Source organism: Muscardinus avellanarius (assembly GCF_963383645.1).
Source record: "Muscardinus avellanarius genome assembly, chromosome: 1".
Classification (NCBI taxonomy): Eukaryota; Metazoa; Chordata; class Mammalia; order Rodentia; family Gliridae; genus Muscardinus; species Muscardinus avellanarius.
In genome coordinates this window covers 75,098,092-75,120,181 of record NC_137786.1, presented here as the reverse complement: position 1 = coordinate 75,120,181, position 22,090 = coordinate 75,098,092, and the positions used below count along the sequence as shown (strand labels likewise).

The window sequence follows — 22,090 nt, the reverse complement described above, 5'->3', positions numbered from 1 at the left end:
TATTCCCACTAAGTGGAGGGCTGAGATAAGGAGGATTGCAGGTTTATGGACAGCCTTAGCAACTCAGCGAGGCCCTTTGCAACTTAGAGACCCTGTTTCAAAATAAAATATAAAATACGGCTAGAGTGCTGGGCGTGGTGGCGCACTCTTGTAATCCCCGTGCTTGTGAGGCAGAGACAGGAGGATCAGTCAGTTTCAAAGCCAGCTGTGCTGGCTTAATAGACTCTGTTTCCAAATTAAAAGTATAAAATAGGTCGGGGAGTGTAGCCTGGAGATAGAAGGGTTTCCAGGAACCCCAGTACCACCAAAAAAAATAGGGGTAGGGTTGTAGCTCTGAGATAGAACGCCCCAAGGTTCAATTCCCAGTTCCACTAAATAAATAAATAAATACATAAATGATTAATTTTAATGGAGTAGGTTTCAAACGACTTGGATATATTGCTCTCCTTAATTTTTTAGTAAGAGTAGTTGTAACTATCATAGTGATAACCTTTTTTTAGTGGAAATAGAGGATGGCCCAAGGAACCACAGTCAGTAACCGTAGTCAGTAAAATATCTCAATGAAATCTCGGCATTTTCCATCCTATTAAGCTTAAGGTATGATTAAGAACCAGTGTAGCATCATGTAAGAATTGATTTTGTGAAAGTATTTTCATCTTTATTGTTAAAGTGCACAGAAGAAGTAAGGAATATAGTATAATCTCAGGATTCTAAGGCTCTTGATTTTGTTCAGTATCATATCTTCATCCATAAATTGTGAAAATGTCCTCTAAACCATACAGATGTTAGGGGTAGCTAAAAAAAAAAAGGTGAAATGAATAATTCAGGCATTCAATTTAAAAATGCAAAAAACTCGCAATTTAAAAAGCCCTGTGTTAAAAAGAGTGTTTGAGGTCTGGCCCTTGAAAGATAGGATTGGAACTCAGCATGACCTTGGTAAACTGGAGAAGTGGTCATAAGTCATGAAGCCAAGGGGGGGGAAAAAATAAACTCTTTACAAAATGTGGAAGAATTGGCTAGAAACAAATCTGGCGAGGGAAATGATTCAAAATTTTAAAAACTGGAAAGTAAATATTTACTTTAAGGTTTATACAGTGTGTATAATACAGCTTTGATAATAATGTACAACAAAAGCCTTTTTTAGGACTATATATTTTTGGACTCCAGAGCTAAAGATAAGTATGTAATTTGAAATGAAGATGGGGGTGGGAGAAATGGGGGGAAAAAACAGAAACTAAGGAAAGGATTTAAACAATAGGTACCATTCCATACCCAGTCTTCAAGTGTCTAAAATGAGGACATTGTCCCCAAATATTGCTTTCTGCACAGAGGAGAGGGCAAGAGGGATGCATGCAAAGTATTCTGTGAGGGATTAGCTATAAGTAAGAATTTCCTGAGAGTGAGAGCTGTGAAATATCAAAATAGGTTACTGAGGAAGGTTATGTTGCTCCTTTTCCGGAAGGCCTTAAAAATAGGAGAGGTGGAATCTTTGTGAAATAATTTGGGTAAGGCATTATCTGAAGGAGGGAAAAATGATATGAGCTTCCTAGCCACTGCCAGGATTACTATCTGGCATTTTTACTCTTACCTTGTCTGAATGGAAATACAGATACATATTTCTACCCCAAAGAAAAGATGTATTTTTGCTCTTTTCTGGGATGGCAGCATTAATCTTTCTCATAAAGATCCATTTTAAGACAAGTGAAATATCCAAACCCACCCTGAAATTCCCCATAGTAAATTTAGGAAAACATTAAGTATCATAGTATCTAATTACTGAGAAGGAACTTGATAGTGGTTTTTGTTATATTTGTTGTTTTATTAAGATAGAAAAAACACATTTCATTGTTTTTCATAAGATAGAAAAGACAAACATTTTATGTGATTTTGAACTTTAGATCCCTCAGGGATGTAGACAAAAAAACAAAAAAGAATTGTTAGTGAACTAGTTGCTTGATGGAAATATCTGTTTTCTTAACATCTAAGAGTAATTAATGTCTACTCCTCCCCTTCTCAGAACACTTTGCTATTGGACCCACTCACAGGCATGAGTGACGCTGGTATAAAATTATTCCAGTGGTTTCTTCCCCTCATAAGGCAGTATTTGCCAACCAGTCCTCTCCTACTGAGTTAGAAGTCTCAGCGGCTTCCTGTTTACCCAGCGCCTCTCAGGGTGGGTGGGGTAGAGGGGCAGCCATTTTGAGCTTTCACTTTACAGTCAGCTGCCCAGCACCCAACACTGAGTTCAGTCAGAACATGCCACCATTGTGTTGTCTTTAAGTGACCCTGGCCCCCTGTTCCCACCAATTAGTGCAACAACATAGGCAAATACATAAATGAGTATGTATGTGCCTATGTATCCACCACAGTGTGGTGTTCTGGCTATAGAAGTGGGGGTGGGGGGTCTGACACATGCTGAAAATACACCAACTATTACTTCCTCGCCTGTTGTAGGTGCTGATAAAGCAAGGCTGCACAGTGTAGTGTGAAAACAATAGTGACATGAACTTGTGTCATGCACCAAATGTGTAACTTCTCAACACCGTGAACTGTATTGCTCATCATTTCAACTGTTTTCAAACAGTTAATTATTATATTTTATTAGGTATGTGGCTCATAAAGCTGATAGCCATAAAATTACCTTTAAAGCAAGGTATTTAAAGAGAGCTTAAATTGTATAGTTATACTCAGAGCTCTCAAACACTGAGAGTTTTAAAAAAGTGGGTAAAGTATAGAGTCCACTGCAAATAGAATACTAGAGTAGTTGACCGTAACGTGAGGAAGGAGAGGAAGAAGAGAAGCTCATAAAGAGGAGGAAGAGGAAGGGGAGCAAGGGCATTAGGAGCACACCAGGCTAATACTTGAGTTACTCTGGCCTGGCTTAGACACTACTGAGGGTACTTTGAAGGAGAAAGAGGACTTCTTTATTTAATCTTGAGATTTGATCTCTGTAATGGTCTGTCGAATCTCATCTTCAGCTGGGCGTGATGGCGCACGCTTGTAATCCCCACGCTTGGGAGGCTGAGACAGGAGGATCGCACGGGTTCGAAGCCAGCCTCAGCTACTTAGTGAGGCTCTCAGCAACCTAGTGAGACCCTGTTTCCAAATAAAATATAAAAAAGGTCTGGGAGAATAGCCCAGAGGTTAGAAAGCCTCTGGGTTCCACCCCCAGTACCACCCAAAAAAAAAAAAAAAAAAATTCATCTTCATCATAAACAAAACTGACTCTCCCATCAGAAAGACACCTGCTTTGAAGATTTTTTTCCCCAAAAAAAGTTGCATTGAATATATGCTGACTTACATACCTTTGCCTGCTTGTCCTCGTGAGCATCCACATAAGTTTGTACAGAAACAGACAAAGCTGCTGCTGATCGACCAGCAGTTTCTCATGTTGAAAGACAACATCTAACTCCAGGTTGATTTGATGCTCCTGATAGCACAGCGGGGAAGACTCATTTTTGCCAATAAGAGAAGGTTGGGTGCATTTAAGAACACTGATTTGATCCCCCTAAATATCCTGTTTTCTGAATATACTTTTATTTTTAAGTCCTCTTTTGAATATCACCCTTGTCGCATGGGGAGGTAGCTGTGAGAACCTAGTGTAAGTACTGATGCTACGAATTGATTTATATGAGCTCTATTTACATGGAAGATTTCTCTGACACTCACTGTGTGACCTTCTCCAAGTTGCCTCACCTCTCTGTCCTACAGCTTTCTCTCCGTGAAATAGAAATGATACTAGTGCCTTCCTCACGGGCTCTTGTGAGGATTAATGTATGTAAAGCCACAGTGCCTTACTACGTATTTTATAATTCCTAGCTATTATTGATTTATTAAACTTATGATTAGTGGTCGCCAGTGCATAATGTAGCCTTGGTCTTAACTGTGTATATTGCTTGAGGCTGAAGTAAGCAAACCTTTTAATAAAAATAAAAAGTAGAAAAAATAAACATCACTGTCAGATTATTGTTTTCTAGGATAACAGGCTGTTGGCAATCAGTTTGACCTCATTTTTATACTTTAATTGAATTATACTAATGAGGAACTTGAAAAAGGTCTTACAATTTGAACCCAGCTCCCTTACGTATCTGCAAAGTGAGACCCACCAGAGTGGCCAGGGCCAAAAGCATAAGCTGCTGTGAACAGAACCCAACCAAGAGTCTGGCTCCAAATATGGCTGCTTTCTGCCATTCTCTGCTGCTTTGTACTTAGTACTAGAAGCTCTGGGAATGAATTGTACTCTTCAATTGCTAAATATTTTATTTATATTTTTACTTTAAATGAACAGCTGTTTTTATCACCTGATCTTGGGCACACTTGTTTGTAAAACTAAAAGAATGCTTTCCATTGTTGTATCATTCTCTTCAATATGATCCACACTACTGTGTTTCCTTGGCCCAGGTGCTTAGCTGAGCGTCAGCTGGGGGCGATCAGCAGAGTGGAGTGCTCAGCGGTCAGGGGGAAGAAGCTTGCTCCCTTCTCTAGAACTAGTATTCACAAAGTAGAGCCCAGAAAAACTGGGAAATACTCCAGATCCTGGTGCTCAGCATAGAGAAGAATATGTGGAGTTCTGCAGCAAAGAAATCAATCTTCCAAATCGACTTTATTTCCTGGCTTTTTTTTTTTTTTCTCTCTCTCTCTTTTCTTTAAGGAAAGCCTCACTCATTAGCATCCTTAGGATCTAGTAATCTTCGGAATCCACTTTGGAGGATGCTAACTTAGGTACTTGGAGTTCTCTTAAGGACAGTGAAGCTTGCCTGCATCCCTGGGTGCTTTCTTTTAGATTCTAGATTTGAGAGGATTAGGCTAAGTGTGGCCCATTTTAGTAATTCGAGCAGTAGTAGCATGGTCACAGGGGACACCGTAATACTTTCCATTTAGTATTATCTGCCAAGGATGACTCGGGCTATCCTTGAAAACAGCCTGGGACGGAATGTGTAGACATACTGAGATAAGGAGCCCCCTGCCAGGCCTTGGACCTAGGCACAGTCTGGGCTCCGCAGTCTCCCCGAGCAGCCGCCTGGGTCCTACAGAGGAAACGTTCTGCTTGTCGGAGAACACCTCTATTCCTAGCTCCCTGACAGTTTTACTCGCCATATCCCCTCAGTCCCCAACATGTGAAAAAGGAGATAAAGAAAGGCGATGAAATGGAAAGACGGAGTGGGGAATGTTAGAAGGAGAGAGAAGAAACTCACTTTTACGTGCCTGGTTTCTGTGGGAGTGTGACTGGGTTTTAGAGAACAAAGTAAATGCACCTAAAGGTCATTTTACCAGATAGGGGGGAAGGAAGTTGGGAATGCAGTGAGAAATATTGGTTTGCTTTGAGCATAAGTTCAAAACACGATGTGACTTTTTTATTATAATAAATATTTATAATATCTGTGCCATGATTCATTTAGGAAAGGAGAAAAACACGTTTTAACTTTTAAAAGCTTTAAAAACTTATGATTCTTTTTCAGGGCCTTTGACCACTTAAAAATAAAGCTAGATTAATGCTAATTTAGGCTTTGTAGAAAATTATGTCATTTACCTTATCTTAAAACTGATAAATGATGTCCATGATATAGGAAGTAAAAAAAAATGGCCTGGGATAAAGGATCAAATATATACCACTTCCCCCAAAAAATGGCAGAGAAGGGAAAATTAAAAATGCATATCCCTTAATCTTTCATATATGGTAGGTCTTTATGGGCATTTCTATTTCACAGTTGTTGTTTTTTTAAATTAAAGTGTGAGTCAATTGTCCTTCGCTCCAACTCCCAACTTATTAAAATTTATATTCCTTAAATTTGTACTCTTTCCTCATAAAAATGCTTTGATTTAAAAATACTAGATAATTCAATTTGTCTATTCATTTCAAGTTGGAAATTAATCTATTTGGCTTGAGGCTACATAGCTTTCTCTCATTAGATGGGGCAGTCCAAAGATAGGTGAATATTTCCGATACAATATAACACTGGGATTTTCAAATATTGCTGAGATCTTAATCAAAACTCTGCTGATTGCTTGGGAGTTGGGTCCTTAGAGAGAGAAAAAAATAAATCAACCTACCCAGTGGCTGAGTTACATGACTCATGTAAAATTGTTTATTTCTAAAAATAAAAGAAAATATTTTATATAATTCTGCATTTTACATTTACAAAAATCATACATTGTAGCTATCAGATTGTTTGTGGTACAATCTGTATATAGCACTGAGGAATCCCAAGAACTATTTCAACCAGTGGTCATCGCTTTTATAACATATACACTCTTTAATAAAAGACACTTCCCTTTTAAAACCTTTTGCATACTATTGTATTCTTAGTGCTTCAAAATACTTATAACTTTTTAAATTATATAATAGTAAAGCGAAGGAAAGAGGTTTATACGACGACTTTATAAAATTGAATTGCATTAAATGAACTTTTGTAAATGAATATGGTTCTGATATTTTTTGTGCCTCATAGTAGAATGTGCATGCTTTTCTTCCCTGTTCTGTAGATGAGGAAATTGAGATTTAGGAAACAATGACTTGGCTAGTTCCCTAGCACCAGTGTCGGCAAGAGTACTGGAGTCGTCATCCTCAAGCCACGCCTTGTTCCTCCGAGGCTTAGGTCTTTCCTTAGATGTCATTTTTTCAAATAACCCTTTCCTTATAGGCTGTCAATAAATGCCTGCCTCTGCCCTTCCCTGCTCAGCCACCTGCAGCAGGCTGTTAGGTGGTATTTTCTCTCTAGTACTTCTCTTTCTCTGGTCATTATATTGGTAGGTGGGTACATGGCCTCTTCCCCCCTTTAGAATATAAGCTTCCAGGAGTCCGGAACCTTCTTTGTTTTGTTGACAGTTGTGTACCTGACATCCAGCAACATGCTTTGACACTTTCATCTCCGTGACTGATGGCTGAATGTTTTCAGTGATATCTGTGATATTGAGCATCATGATATTGACTCCTGGCATCCCTTAACAACAATTAAGGCAAGGTTTCACTGCTTGTGTAGTCCAAGCTGGCATTTAGTTTAAAACTGAATACCCAGATAGCCTGGGTGCATCCCGAGAGAGGCTCTGCACTGCCAGAGCGTGCCTTAATCTCATTTCTGATATTAACTGTCACCCTTCCCGAGCACAAGCCCCGACAAAAGTTCTGAAGAATTAAAACCCTGTGCAACACAGCCTGGGCATGTTTCACAGTGAGCGGGACAGATGTGGAGCGTCCACTTGTCCTGGAGTTTTGCACAGATAAAGGAAGGATATAGTTTTGAGAGGAATGCTATAACTACAAAGTGCATCCTGAAGGCCATTTAGCTCACAATGAAGGTCTGTGTTTTAAAATAGCACTCAAACAAAGTAACTACAGAGTTTTGGCAAGGACTCCAGCTATTTATAGAGCTAAGTAAGGCATGGTAAATAGTGCTACAGTACCCAGCGCTCCCTTGCCATAACCCCAAACTTATAAGAAGAATTGTAATTATATTTTTCTCCTTAAAAAAAAAAGTCATAGTAGCCATTATCAGTTTAACCATACGGAAGCTGGGGCTGAGATTTCTTTTTTAAATGCATAGTTTTGATTTTCAACAGCTGCACTGGGTCTTTAATCATATATTATCTTTATGAAGCCTTTTTCTAACATATGTTAATTGGCTGTTTTCTGTGACAAATTATGAGCTCTTACTTTGATGAGGTTCAATTGCAATCATGTTGGAGTCGAGTACATAGAGTTTCCACCCCTGCTGGCTCCTCAAACCACTACAAACATCCGCACGTCACTGCAGTGCTGAGTAATGGCAGGATTTGGGCTGGCTGATTTTGCTACGGATTTTTTTCCCCCCACAGGATATTTTCAGCTTCTTTGTACTAAATCTGTTGCAGGGTTTGCCCTTTTTAGCAGAAGCATGCTCTAAAATTAACATCAAATCTTATTGGAGATTACTATAATACAGTGAGAAATATTTCAGAATACCACACCCCAGCGTCTGTTTTGCTTTACTGAAATTTCAGTACGTTTATTACACATTTTTTAAAAAGTCAGTCAGTTACAACTTTAGTGTTTCTTACAACATCAGCATTCTGGAGCAGATATTTTGAATTTTCCTCTTTTGAAGGGAATATGTGTTGTTGTTTTTAAGTACATGACCAGGTATATACTAAACTGCTGAAAAGAAAATGCATATACCTATACATATACCAAATACATCAGAATTTTTAAAATTCCATTGCATGGTATTTTTTTCTTTAGTTACATCTCTTGGTCAAGTAATAAAAACAATGACATGTTTTTTCAAGGTTACTATACTACAAGATGTGTAACACTCGTTCTGATCTCTATCCTAACATCAGAATTTAATGTATGATTAGAATGAGCATAAATGTTCAAATCCATCTGCTCTGAAAACTGTGACAGATAGCTTGTATCAAATGCCAACAGATGATCAGCGATAGCTATAATTATAATGGGTACAGACACAGTGCATTTGCTTATATTTGCGGGAAAGTAGTTCAGGCCAGTGATCAAGGCCTTCGGAACCTGTTTCAGGCACCAGCTGTATTGGGATTCATTTAACAGCTTCTACCTTGACATCTAAGGCAAAAGGCTCTAGGTAACTGCAATTCTCCAGGAGTTAAAGCCGGTGTGTGTGTGTGGGGGGGGGGGTCAGATTCCCGTACAGGTATTCGAATTTAGAGTAAGATGAGCCAGATGTGACTAGGCGCTACTCCACGATGTGACTAGGCGCTACTCCACCTCGGGAGGCTGTTTTTAATCAGCCGGTTCCCTGGAGTAGCACACAATCAATGAGCTGAATCCCGAGGCTACCTGTGCTCCGCTCATAGGAAGGCCTGGGAACATCATTTCAGAACTTGCAACAGAGTATATGCGAAAAAATTAGAACAAGAAATTAAGGGTAAGAAAGGTTAACTTCACTAGTCTTAGTATGGTATTGCATATTTAGAGGGAGGTAAAAGCGATCATTTTTAATGTTTTTCTTTTTAAAAAATGTGTTAACTTCTAAATGCAGATCCTAGTGAAAAGTTATTATTGATTGATAGGAGCCAGAGTTGTTTAGACGTGTGTGTTATTTTGGTCGGTACATGGGAGTCCATGTCAGCTGGAGTCAATGAGTGTAAAGCTTCTCTGTCGTTAGTGCCACCGCAGCTGGGGGCCGTGGCTTCAGGAGTCCTGCGTGGTACTTCGTGTGACTGCAGAGGCGATCGGTGCCTTGTGTCTCAAGCTGGTGTATAGAAGGAGATTTAGTCCCACTTGGTAAGATACATGCTTAATTGGCTTGAAGAAAATAAACCAAGGTAAAGAACGATGTGTAAATGAAACAGAGAACTCAGCACTTGGCTGTACGGAAGCCTGTGAGCCATGCGGCTCTTAATTGGGGCCAGTTGGGATCATTTAATGATTGCTGTCAGAAGATCAGATTTAATTCTCTCTATAAGAAGACCACAGTGGGATAGAGTTAAACAAATTGTCATCAGAGGTTTCAGATGAACAAAACCTTAATTAGGTTGATTAGGATGCTGTAAAAGAGATGAGAAGAAATAGAAAAATTGATGAATCATTGGGTTCTATACTGAGCCGTATATCATAGCAATATCACCTATATGTTGAGAGATATTACTATGGCATTTTGATTATCACGTGTAGGAGCATGTAAGGCTCTCGCATAGCCTTGTAAATTTGTAAAGTTTAGAGATAAAAACAAATGGCATTCAATTTAGATAGCAAATGACTTATCAAGCATCTTCTCCCTGATGTACAACAAAAACACCGGCCAGGAGAGCAGTAGTATTTCTTCCCATTTTAAGGTCATCCTTAAATGTTAATAATTTGGGAAAGTAGATTATTACAGAAACAAATTATTTTTCAAGGACATATTTTCTTTTTTCTTTCTTTTTTTTTGGGGGGGGTGTCACTTGGGATGGAACCCAGGGGCTTTCTACCTCCGGCCTATACTCCCATACCTATATTATATTTTATTTGGAAATAGGGTCTCACTTAGTTGCTGAGAGCCTCACTCAGTAGCTGAGGCTGGCTTTGAACCTGCTTAATCGTCCTTTCTCAACCTCCCAAGTGTCACCATGCCCGGCTTCAAGGACACATTTTCAATCATTTGATTTAGTATTTGAATACAATGCAAAACTTAAGGTCTTTACTGAGACATCCTTTTAACCATTTATAATGCAGTGCCTGCTCACTTGTGAGAACACTCAGGACTACTCAGATGTCTTAAAAATATATACTCCTCTTGATTTTAGCCACACATTTTGCTGTTTCCTCAGGTGCTGTGCACCCACACACACATGTAACAACAATGCGGAAAAATTCACGTAATATACCTACATGCTTCTGAGAAGAAAAAATTCATAGAGTATCTCCATTCTTTTAAATATACTTTTATTGGTGCATTATAGACTTGCATCATATGTGATATTGATATACGTGCACACAGAACTTGGTAGTATTTCCATTCTAACATTAAAGGTGATGTGCTAGCTGGTCATGGTGACACAGGCTTGCTATTTCAGTACTTGTGAGTCTGAGTTAAAAGGATTACAGGTTCAAGGATAGAATCAGCAAATTAGTAAGACCCTATCTCAAACTACAAAATAAAATAGGGCTGGGAGTGTAACTCAGAAGTAGAACAGACTTGGATTCAATCTCCAGTACAAAAAACAAAAGTGATATGCTAAAGACTGAGAAAATAAAGAACACAGTGATAAGGCTTTATTTTTCCCTAACAGGACCATGAGATGCTTGAGAACTCAGATTGTGGTCCTAATAAAATGAAATGTATAATAGCAGCATGTCCCAGTTCAACCATAGCTTGCTTGGGAGGCTGACAGTTTTGTTTCTCTGCTGGTGGCATTGTATCGTGCTTAACTTGCTTTGTTCAATAGCAGCAACCAAAAAAAAAAAAAAAAAAAAAAAAAAGAAGAAGAAGAAGGAGAAGAAGGAGAAAAAGAGAGAAAAAACTAAATCCAGCTGCATGTGCTTATGGAGAGGTTACAGCTGGGGAACAGAACGCAATCTGCTGAGCTAAATGCTCTGTCTGGCTTTGTGCTGGAGACAGTGCAGGCTTTACCTTGGTGGCGAGTGGTGCCACATCACAGGGACCTCTGGAACACGTGGTGGCTATGCTGTCGTGAAAAGTTAGGGACACAAAGACACCACCTCGGCACCCTGGATTAATTACTTGAACCGATGTGGAGATGCTTAAAGCCAACCATGGTGCGGTTGAGAGCATGAGGCTTTTGACATATTTAGACCATTTGGAGTTTATTTTGGCATGGGGGATGCACAGTAGTGTTCTAGCTGGAGTGCAAAAAAAAAAAAAATGTCCAAGAGAGAATGTACCTTGGATAACTAAGGGAAAGCTTTGTTTCTCTCATGTTGATTAAGTTGTTGGTAATGCATTACAATTGTCTAAAGGTGTGTGTCTCCTCAATTCTAGAACTGTGTAAATAAATGGATTTGTGTAAGGAATAATGGCAAGTTGGGCGCACTTAGGAAATTAATTGCAGGGGTTTTCAAAACGAGTTTCTTTTTAGCCTTATTATATTTCTGACATACATTTCATCTCCTTTTGTCCTTGGGGAAAGATATTAAAGTAGGACTAGAAACATTAACTTAGTGATTCCAGCAGCCGTGGTCATTGGGAAAATTGATATATTTCCCTAGTTATTTCGACTTTTGCAGCCTGAAGCTTTTCCATGGCTGATACTTAAAAGAAATCTCTTAATTTTTATAAGGCTATAAATTTTTTTTCCATAGTGACTCTTGTTACAAAACAAGTGAAGCGTGAACTGTTAGAAGTTGCTCATCATTAGCTTATAAAGCGAGGTCCTCGTGGAAGTTACAAGGGCTAGACTTTTCACTTGTAGCCTGTTTCCTGATACGGTTTTCAACACATGCCTCAAAACTGAAGCAATCTCACAAATACATACCCCCAGGACTACTGTGCACCCAGCAATCCATATACAGCAATCCATGTACAGCACCACATAACCATCCTGAAAATGTGGCTATGTTTTTTGGTAGACAAAGAACAAGAATTCTGAACCTTGTCATCAGGCTATGATTATCTGTGTCTAAAAGTACCAAGTTAGAATTCAAATGCTCGGCTTCCTAACACCAAGAGCGATTCAGCTTCCACTTCTTGGTATGGGTTACCACATATGAGATGTCATGTAAATATGATAGAGAATTAATAAAGTTGTCAATTTGTTTCTGTGTAAGCAAGAATAGTCACTGAAAATAGCAGCTAAAGCAAAGAGACCACTGAGGGGTACACATTTTAATAAATTAGTTTAGTTAATCAGCTAGTCGTTATTAGCTCCTCCTATGGTTTCAAGATAGATCCTGGGAATACAAAGGTAACGAAAAACAAATTTTGTAGACAGAGGAATTGCTACTGTGGCAGATGCTACAGAAGAGAGGGTGCCTGGGATGATGGGGGAATTTGATATGATCAAGACTTGGAGCACTTCCTTAGAAGGAGGAAAATGGAGCTGAAACCTAACAGAAGAAAACTTAAAAGGAGCAGAAGGAAGGAGGAGCAGTTCAGGCAAATAGAATTTCCTTTGCACGTGCCCTGTGGTAGGAAAGGGAATTAAAACAATTGTCAAATGTGAGGAATTAAAACAATTGTCCAAAGTTACTGCTTTTTGCATGTGTAATATTATATTACTGAGATTTGAAGATGACTCACAATTCATCATATTGATAATAAATTGAAATAAATTCAAAAGATAACTTTGTGATTGGTATGATGGTATTTATCCAGTGGGAAAGAAGTATTGTTATTTTCTAAGTCTCGGGTATGTGACTTTAAAAATGGACTGTTTGCACTCATAGCTAGGATGAAACATTATTCTATAAAATCTATGACTTTAAGGGCCTAGGAAATATCCCTCAACTCGCAGAGTCAAGAACCAGTAAGGATAATAATTTGGTTAGATCATTTGAAGTTCAGAATAGCTCTTAAGGGAGAAAAGTTAAAGGTTCTGCTTGTTCTTTTTAACCAAAGTATAATTGCACACCTCATACTTCTTTCAAACAAATCATAAAGTAGAAAGTTAAATGTATCTAAATGCAACATAATGAGCAAAGTTTCCAGCTAAAAAGATAATGAATTTAATTGTTTGAGTCAGTAATACCAGACTTGCAACAACTGGGCTTATGATCATCTTTGCCCCTTACTAAGTTATCTGGCTTACGTTTATTTAACAGTGGTGTTTCTCGTGGTGTGATATGATGTGCTGAATTTTTCCAGCCTTGAGCCTTTATAAAACATTCTGAGGATGCTAATTTAGTGGAAATGTAATTCAATGAAAAAATTATGTAATTTTACTGAAAATTATTTTATTCATACTACTTTATTTAGTATGAATAACAGAAAGCCAGAATTCTTTCTTTGCAAATTGACACCACACATTCTAATGGTTTATCCTTATTCATAGGCTGTTTTTATTTAAGTGACTGCATTGTACTTAACATAGCAAAATACATGCTTTGCAAAGATAATTTTAGCAGAAGAGAATTAATTTCTTCCCACATCTTTTAATGTGGCGTGGCAGTCTCACTCTAAGATCAAAACACATAACTGAAGGTTATGTTTAATTCCTAAATCAAAGTGTTGTGGGAAGATGATTGAGATCTGGTGATGACTCAGATTCACTTGATATGTGGTTTTCTTCCTACAGAAACTTTATGGTAGACTGCCATTTCCATGTCAGAAAGAACCTACCAGTGATTACATTAAAGAGTTTCACTAACAAACTGAAAGTTTGCTAGTTATTTTGCTTGGTTCCTAACTTGAATTTTTATAAGAACTTTGAGAGCTGCAATAACAAAAAATCATCTTTTTCTCCTCAGTATATCTTTTTGTAATGTGAGGGTAACTAAATAATTAATGTATTTTACCAACAAACATTGATTTTTTTTTTGCCAGTTCTTATGATTTGGTACTTTATCGAAAATTACTAGTTATGCATATTGGCTCTTTGCTGTGTCAAATTCTTGATTTCTCAGAGAAATGTATTAACTATTTGAGATGATTTTTGTAAGACAGGATAGGTTTTAAGATAGATAGATAAATAGATAATCTGCTGCTTAACCAGAGTCAGTTTCTATAGGTTTGTTTTCTTATTTTTATTTCTTGAAGTAATCATAACAAGACACTGACCTAGAGCCAATGTATTTATTTTTTCCTAAGGCATTTTAAAGTTAGAAGTTAAAGACTGTGTCCCGAGTCTGAGTGTCCCTCACTGCCCCTTATCTGAACCTCTCCAAGGTCTCTATGTGGGGTGTGCTGCAGAGCACACCCAGACGGCTCTGCTCAGAGAAGGAAGTGGAGAGTTTTGGTTCCCATTTTACACTTCTGGAACAGTTTAGGGAAGGAAGCACCTTTACACCTTTTATTGTTCGTGGTTGCTGACATCATATCCTTCCCTGACCAGTCTGTGCGTGTTTCCTGCCATTCTGTCAAGATTCTTGTGTGTTACTGGGAGGGATTTGTTGGCGGGAGGGAGGGAGGGAGGGAGGAAGAGGGCAAGAAAGAGGGAGGGAAGGGGGGAGGTGTGTGTCGCTCAAGGGAACTTCCCTGTAAATGAGAGAGCCCGATGGGAGCAAGACTTTAAGTGTCTGTCCAGAAGAAACTTCTCTTCTCTTCTTGGGTCTCAAACCACTTTGCCTTCGACTGTCTGCTTATGCCAAACTCAAAGTGAACAGAAGCCTACCATAATGAAGTTCCCCTTTTTAGTAAGCACACTGACTTTATTTTTCTTTTATATAGGTTGACAAAAATGGGGTGGGGGGATGCAGAAGACTATAACTCTTTAAGAGTGTAACTATAGTAGAACATTTCTTCTTTTTTCTTTTTAATTACTGATTGTTTATATGTAAGTCTGTCATTTCCAAGAATGATTCTCTCATGTGGAAAAAAGTAGCAGCAAGGCTGCTAGAATTATTTTAAGCGTATGTTTGACGGTACATAATGAAATTTCTCAGCATAACTGGAAATTCTCCTACATGTAGTTTAACCATTGTATTCTCTTAATACATATACATGCAAAGCAGTTTAACATGACTAAAGTAATATAATTCTTGCTCTGCCTCTCAACTAGACATACTATAAATTAGTACTTAAAACTGCTTTTGCAATATAGTTTTTGCATAAGAATCGGATTAGAACCATAATTATGCTAAGAAAACGACCTGTGTGTGCTATTGTTGATATTCCTAGTTCTTTGGATTATTACTGACATCCTTGAGATATGGTGACCACAATCCAATGTCCTCAGCTGTCTGTGTCACGATGTTGTCCCCAGGAACAGTTAGCAGGTGACATGATCACTGTGTATCACTCTGCATGCAGACTTGATAGCAATTTAGCATTTTATAAGTGTTTAGAAAGCAGCCCTTCAAGTACAACAGAAAACAAAAATAGTTTACTTCTATTGAAATGTGAGTACAGGTCTCTCTTTATTACCTTACATATTTCAAAAAGAAACATATTCAATAATATTTTTAATCAGCCACTTTATATATCCATTTGATGCACGGCTATACACATATGTATACATACATACACACACATGCACACATGCTTTTGTTCACACATACTTACATTCCTTCTGGAAAAATATTACCCATCGTGTTCTTAATAATTTTTAAGCCTTTTATTAAAAAAAGAATCTTATTTCCAAGTTGTGAAATGTGGGTGCCATGCAGGGGAATGCTTCTGAGTCTGGTCCTGGGGCTCTCGCTCTATCTTTCTGAGGGGACTTTCCTCCAGGGATATCTCCCAACTTGTTTGGCTCTTTGTGTTTTGAAATCAGGATCTGTGGACATTCTTGTCTCCTCTACCTTGTCACCACACTCTAATCTGTTCACCCTGACCTTCCACCTTAAAGTGAATAAGTGCTTAGGCAGGCACAGCCCTGTAAGCGGATAGTGCCACCAGCCTCAGGGAAGGGAACAGAGGGGGAATCGTCCCATATGTACCTACCGTGGACCCATGGGTTCCCTTTTCTGTGATAGGGCCTGTTTGTCTCTTCGGGGTCTTGTACATGCCTGGGAATATACCGTTCTAATGTGCTGCTTGCTTCTAAGGTAAGACTGTAGGAAACACGGGGAAGTGGCCTGGTTGATATTTAAGACTGTCTCTAAAAATAGGAAGTGTTTGGCAGCCTCAAATATATGATGCAATTGTGCCTTGTGGATTTTTCGTATTTTAAAGTGATTTTAATATGATGTGTAGAGAATGTTTTCCTGTGTATTTGTCGCATTTGTCGCATGTGTGTAATCTCTGTAACTTTTAAAAACTGTTGAACTTCTTCTGACAGTTCCAAATCTAGGTGGAGCGATAGTTTTGACAAGCACCGAGTGGTCACAATGCAACCTCACAACACATTCTGAGATGCAGGACCGAGCCGCAGTTTCATAGAGAGGCATTAGGCGAAAGAGAATGGATAGTCTTAGTATTTAAGCAGTGCTTAATCCACCAGAACTAATTATATCATAATAGCTTCTGCAATTAGATAATCACCGAAACTTACACTTAGAAAATTTACTCAAGGTGACAAAGACTTTAGAAATTAATTTTAAAAAATCAAAAGGCAGCTGATGATCAGAGTATCTAACAGCCTTCCTGTTCCCAGAACCTTGAAGTGGCGCCAAATAATCTATTAAATAGCCAGGGCATTGGCTTAGCGTTACATAATATGTGTGGGAATTTATAAGGTCCAGTTAGACACCAACTAAAATAAACAGGGAAATTCTGAGCAGTGTGTAAAGTTGTTGTATTCTTGACATAGGAGGAGATGAAATATTTAGAGCTGTTGCTTGCAAATGAAGAAACCATTGTGGAATGCTTTGTTAACTTCCACTTCATTGCGATGCACTTTCATTCTGTTCAGCATAATTTAAAACATGGTAAAGTATATACTTACAGTATTCTGAGCTCCTTGGATTTATCTCATTGAATTCATGATCATTTCTTAATTTTAATTCATGACCTAGAGCTCTCCAGTATATAATATGAAGCTTCTGTAATTTTATGTCTTATTCCCTAAAGAGAGATGATATATCTTATTAAAATGTTTAAGTTGAGAGGACTGATAGTTTATCATTAAAATATAGTTACAAATGGAATACTAATCTTAATTTTATACCATTTCTTTTATATCAATGACTTTTTTCAATTCTTGTATTCAACATATACTTTAAGAGTTTCAAAAGGAAAAGATCTCACTGCTGATAGATGCTTGTAAGAAGAAATATTCCATATTTTACAGTGTTCTCATAGGAGTGACTTTTTTAAAAATAAGATTAAAGGATTTAGATTTAAATTAGTTGACATTTACATATACATATATCAAATAGCACTTTCATAATTGTCCATCCTATTTGCATAACTAGGGACGCTATCACCTCTGCTGTCAAAACACAAGATTGTTTTCCCTTCAGAAATGAATTAGCTGCCCTACTTAGCATACACAGGTATATAAAGGTTCATTAACTCTCTGATTTTGGTAATTTTTCATAACACAAGGGTGAAAATTGTCATCTAATTTCATTCAAAATATTAAGAAACTCTTTATAAAAATACATTTCATTTCAAGTGTTGGGCTTTAAAGCATAGTTTTCATTTAAATGACTTGTTAAATTACTTATGAGGTTATTTTAATTATAAAAACAAGCCATCCCTACTTGATATATTCCTGTATGTGATACACCAGGTACTTTTAATAAATAGTTGTTTTCATTCATTTCATGGCTGTATTTCCATATAGTTTATTTCCTTGATAATAGTAGTATATGGTAGTTCTCTTGCTGTGAAAGTGTTACTTAATTTTTTCTTTTTTGTTCAGCAGGAACGAATGCAGGAAATTGGGAACTGAGCTGTGCAAGTGCTGAAGAAGGAGATTAGTTTGAAGGAAACAGGAAAGAGAAAGAAAAGGAAGGAAAAAATACAGAATTTCAGGGACGAGAGAGAGAAGAAAAACGGGGACTATGGGGAGAAAAAAGATTCAGATCACGAGGATTATGGATGAACGTAACAGACAGGTGAGTGGGTAAACTTTTCTTCATATCATGACTTACATAGATTGCTTATTGTATTTTCCCCAGATAGTTTGAGAGTACTGAAAGATTTTAAACTTATAAACATCCATTAAAAGATGTCGTGAGAATAAAAAGTGGCCATGAAGTGCTAAAAGTATCTTATATGTAAAGGGGGTAAAAACCCATGTGTTAGAAATAGAATTTGAGCATGCAATGTTCACTTTTTATTTTAACATGAATTTTAAATGGGAGCTGTACTGGTATGGCATGAATAACTTAATAATTAGGAGTTAATAAGCATAGCACTGCTACATTGCACGCATCACCAAACAAAGATATTCTTATATTCATGAGAACTAGGCCTTTTGTGGTCAGCCATCTTGAGGTTTAGAATATAGGCTAAACATCCTGTCTAAAAATTACTTGCATTCTTTTCACCATAAAAAAAGACTTGGAAATATATTCCAAACATTTTAAGATTGTGCTGACAACAACAAAGCATCCATACAAGATATTAGTAGCATATAACGTATAGGCAGTAACTTTTTGTTAATTCATACTACTTCCTTTAAATCATGAATTTTATGAACATAGAGGCAGATGGTGTTCTGTTTTTCTCTAGAACTGCAATGATAATATCTGTATGATACAATTAATCAATTCTGAAGACTTTACATATCCAAATGTTCAATTCGGCATTAAAGACTTGTATATCATGAATGTCTACAGTCTGACTCATTTGTCTTCACACTTGGGAAATAGATTTAGTTAGACTATTTAAGGGCATCTGGGTGGTTGGTACACATCCTGATGTTAAATGTCAAATTGGTTCTTGGGAGAAATGACAGTGTCGCTGGATCTCAACTTTGTTATATGAATAATGAAACAGGCCCCTTTGGCCATGGGAGAGAAGAGTGTTCTCTCTACTGTCCATTTGCACTGGAGATAGCTAAAGACAGCCTTAAAGTAGACCACCAGACTGTAATTCCTCCAAATAGAGATACTGGTCTTTGCTAGTGTCTTTTTTTCATTCTCTCGAACTTACAGGGAAGACTACAATAGATTCCTTTCCTAAAACTCAGTGTTGTGATATGTGTAAATTATAATGAAGATAAATTGTTATTTAGGCTATTAGAGCCAGTGGGCGACTAAGAACTAAGGAGCTTTTTATCTTTTCAACTTTATATTCCTTTAAATTATTATAAATTTTCATGGGCTGTCGGGGCACACACTTGTAATTCCTGTATTTAGAAGACTTATACAGGAGGATTACAGGTTCTAGGACAGTCTCAGCAAATAGTAAGACTCTCATCAAGCTAGTGGGACCCTGTTTAAAAAATAAAAATAAAATAGGGATGATGGTGGTAGAATGCCATTCAACTCAATCCCTAGTACCAAAATAAACAAATTAATTAATTAATTATAAAATTTAAGATACATGAAACGTGAACTACATTTGGCTAAATATTGAACTAATGAATAATTAGGATGAATAATTTGAAGATTTAAGATGGATTTCTTCAGTGTTTATTGCTAAATGAATGTCAAGAAAAAAAGCAGTAAGTGTCAATATTAGCAAATAGCTTGAAACTAAAATTAAGACCGAAATATTGAACATGATGTTTGTTGCATTGACCACTTAGAGCTTATGATTTGGACTAGAATGTTGAAGTCAGAAATTACATTAATTAGCATATATACTTTATTAATAATACTAGGTAATTTTTAGACTCATATCTCCTTTCACTTATGAAGCTTAAAAAAATCTTTTGCAGGTTGAATTCATGAACTTTCATTATGATTTATAAAGAAACATAAAACTCACATCACAATGTAAGAATCCTAACAAGTGAACTTTTAAAAATTTTTGAGCTAAAAAGCGAAATTTTTAAAATTTAAATGTAGTTGCCATCTACATTTGCTATTACTCTCACCTATGCTCAAAGTCATAATAATTTTGGGAAAAGAAAAATTGTTTAAATTAAGTTTGACTTTTTTTAAAATCCTAATGGGTTCCTTAACTTTATTCTGCAGAATTTAGTATATATTTATTCTTTTCTCCAGTCTGTAAGTACAATAGGCACTTTAATTCAGTACTCTTAAATGGAGTTAGTAAAGTTGAAAATTGCTGTGTTTATATATATATATATATATATATATATATATATATATATATATATATTCAATGATTATTTTAGATGGCTATTGACAGTGTTAAGCAGATATACATACTGATGCTTGTCCTGCTTGTCTCCCACCTCTGGTAAGCTAAAGAGCCTAAAATGTGTGGGCCACTTCTGATTGACAGATAATCAAACCAGCTAATCTGTGGAAGCACTTTTAAGTGAATGGTCAATTTTCCTTACTATGTGTTCAGACAGCTTGATAAAAGTAGTTAAAATTATGTCCCCAGCACTCATATATGTTATTCTATTTAATCCTTAATAATCCCATTTTTAGCTAAATAATCCATTTATTTATTAAATGAACAAATATTACTAGACTTCACTTGCCAAAAACTAAGCAGTCAGTGACAAATAAGACTCTCATCCATTTTATTATCCTCCACAAGGTCAGCAAAATTTTCTACAAAGGACCAGATACCAAGTAATCTTGGCCTCTTTTCCTGTCTCTTCCATAGTAATTTGACTATTGCCATGAGCTGTATGTAAGTGAATAGAGGTGGCTGGAGTTCACCTGTGGGCCATAGCTTGTGGACCTGGTGGAGTGAAACAGACATTCGTGTTCCATATGGCACTATGTCTCATAGTTCATTATGGCTATTATATAGCTAAAATTCCATTCCTGTGCTAGGAATGGAAATGGAAATCTGAAAGTACTGAGAAAGAATAGCAAGAAGACCCTATGTTTACCACTGAGGGTCTGAGGCTGGCTTCACTAAGGAAATGCTCGAGGATGGGGGCTAATAGATTAGTCAGGAGAGTTACAGAGCTCTGGAGGAAACAGAGTTCGCCATGCTTCTTGAGATAGGGAAGAGCTTGGCTGGCGTCAAAGGAAGGCCATAGGACTCCAGCCTGGTGTGTGACTTCAGAGAGATGAAAGAGTGCATGCTGGGCTCAGGCCATTCAAAACTTTGAAGGCCTCTTAAATTCCGATAAACTAGCCCAAGATCGTATAGTTAATACCAGAAGGTGGCCACGAGAGCCCACATCTCTCACACACAAGACAGAAGAAAGCATGTTTTCCTCTAGGATATCTTGATGTATCTAGTATAATATCATATTCATGGTATTGTGTTTTCTGCAGTTATAGTATGTCCAGTAAAATGTAATGGTCAATTTTATATGGTTTTTAGAGAGATTACAGACCTGATTCTAGTCCCAGTATAATCAGCTGAAAACTCCTCCCACAAGTTACCTGACCTCTCTGAATCTCACCAGTTCCCTCCTCTATAGGGGGAGTATTTAAAAACAGAACCTACCTCGTTACATCACTGAGATAATTAAAAGAGGTAATAAATGTGAAGCATGTAGCATATAATAAGTGCTCAATAAACGTACCTATTAGCGATTCCTTAAAACTCATTGTCTGTGTAGCATAATGAAGGATACTGGCCAGACCTTCATTTTGAGAGAGCTCTACCTTAAATGGTATCGGGAAGATGAAAGGAAAAACGGAGCTAGGGGAGAGCTGAAGACAAAGGTGGCTTCAGAAGCTGGCAGGAGGCAAGGGAGTCACACCCCAGCAAAAGCCAGCTGAGGCGGAGATGATGGTTTATGAGCAGGAAGGAAAGATCACACAGGACGTTTGCAGAACAGGTTTATGTTAAGGATGGAGAGAAATCATTTCCTAAATTCTACATTTATTTTAAAATGTTGTTAGAGTTACCGACCACAACACTGTTTTTAACAATTTTTTAAAATTTTTCGTCTTACTTCTAGCTGCTTCCAGTTCTTGCTAATAGCACAATTTTAATTTCTGCAATTGCATTTTTTTCTCTTTACCTTTTAAGTGTTTTTGTCATTTAGGCAATCATATAGTCTTATCCTCTTTCAGATGGTACCGAATTTTAATTATTGA

The 22,090-nt window shown here is 37.3% G+C and overlaps 1 protein-coding gene across 1 annotated transcript in view; it reads left to right on the top strand.

Moving 5' to 3' along the window:
* Positions 1–22,090, top strand: part of MEF2C (myocyte enhancer factor 2C) — a gene marked incomplete at its 3' end in the record, with an annotated part of 152,659 nt that overhangs the window by 38,985 nt on the left and 91,584 nt on the right. Inside the window, exon 2 of the mRNA XM_080698040.1 lies at positions 17,860–18,052. Within this exon, the coding sequence (XP_080554166.1) occupies positions 17,999–18,052 (54 nt within the window). The 5' untranslated portion in view covers positions 17,860–17,998. The remainder of the gene's footprint in view (positions 1–17,859; positions 18,053–22,090) is intronic.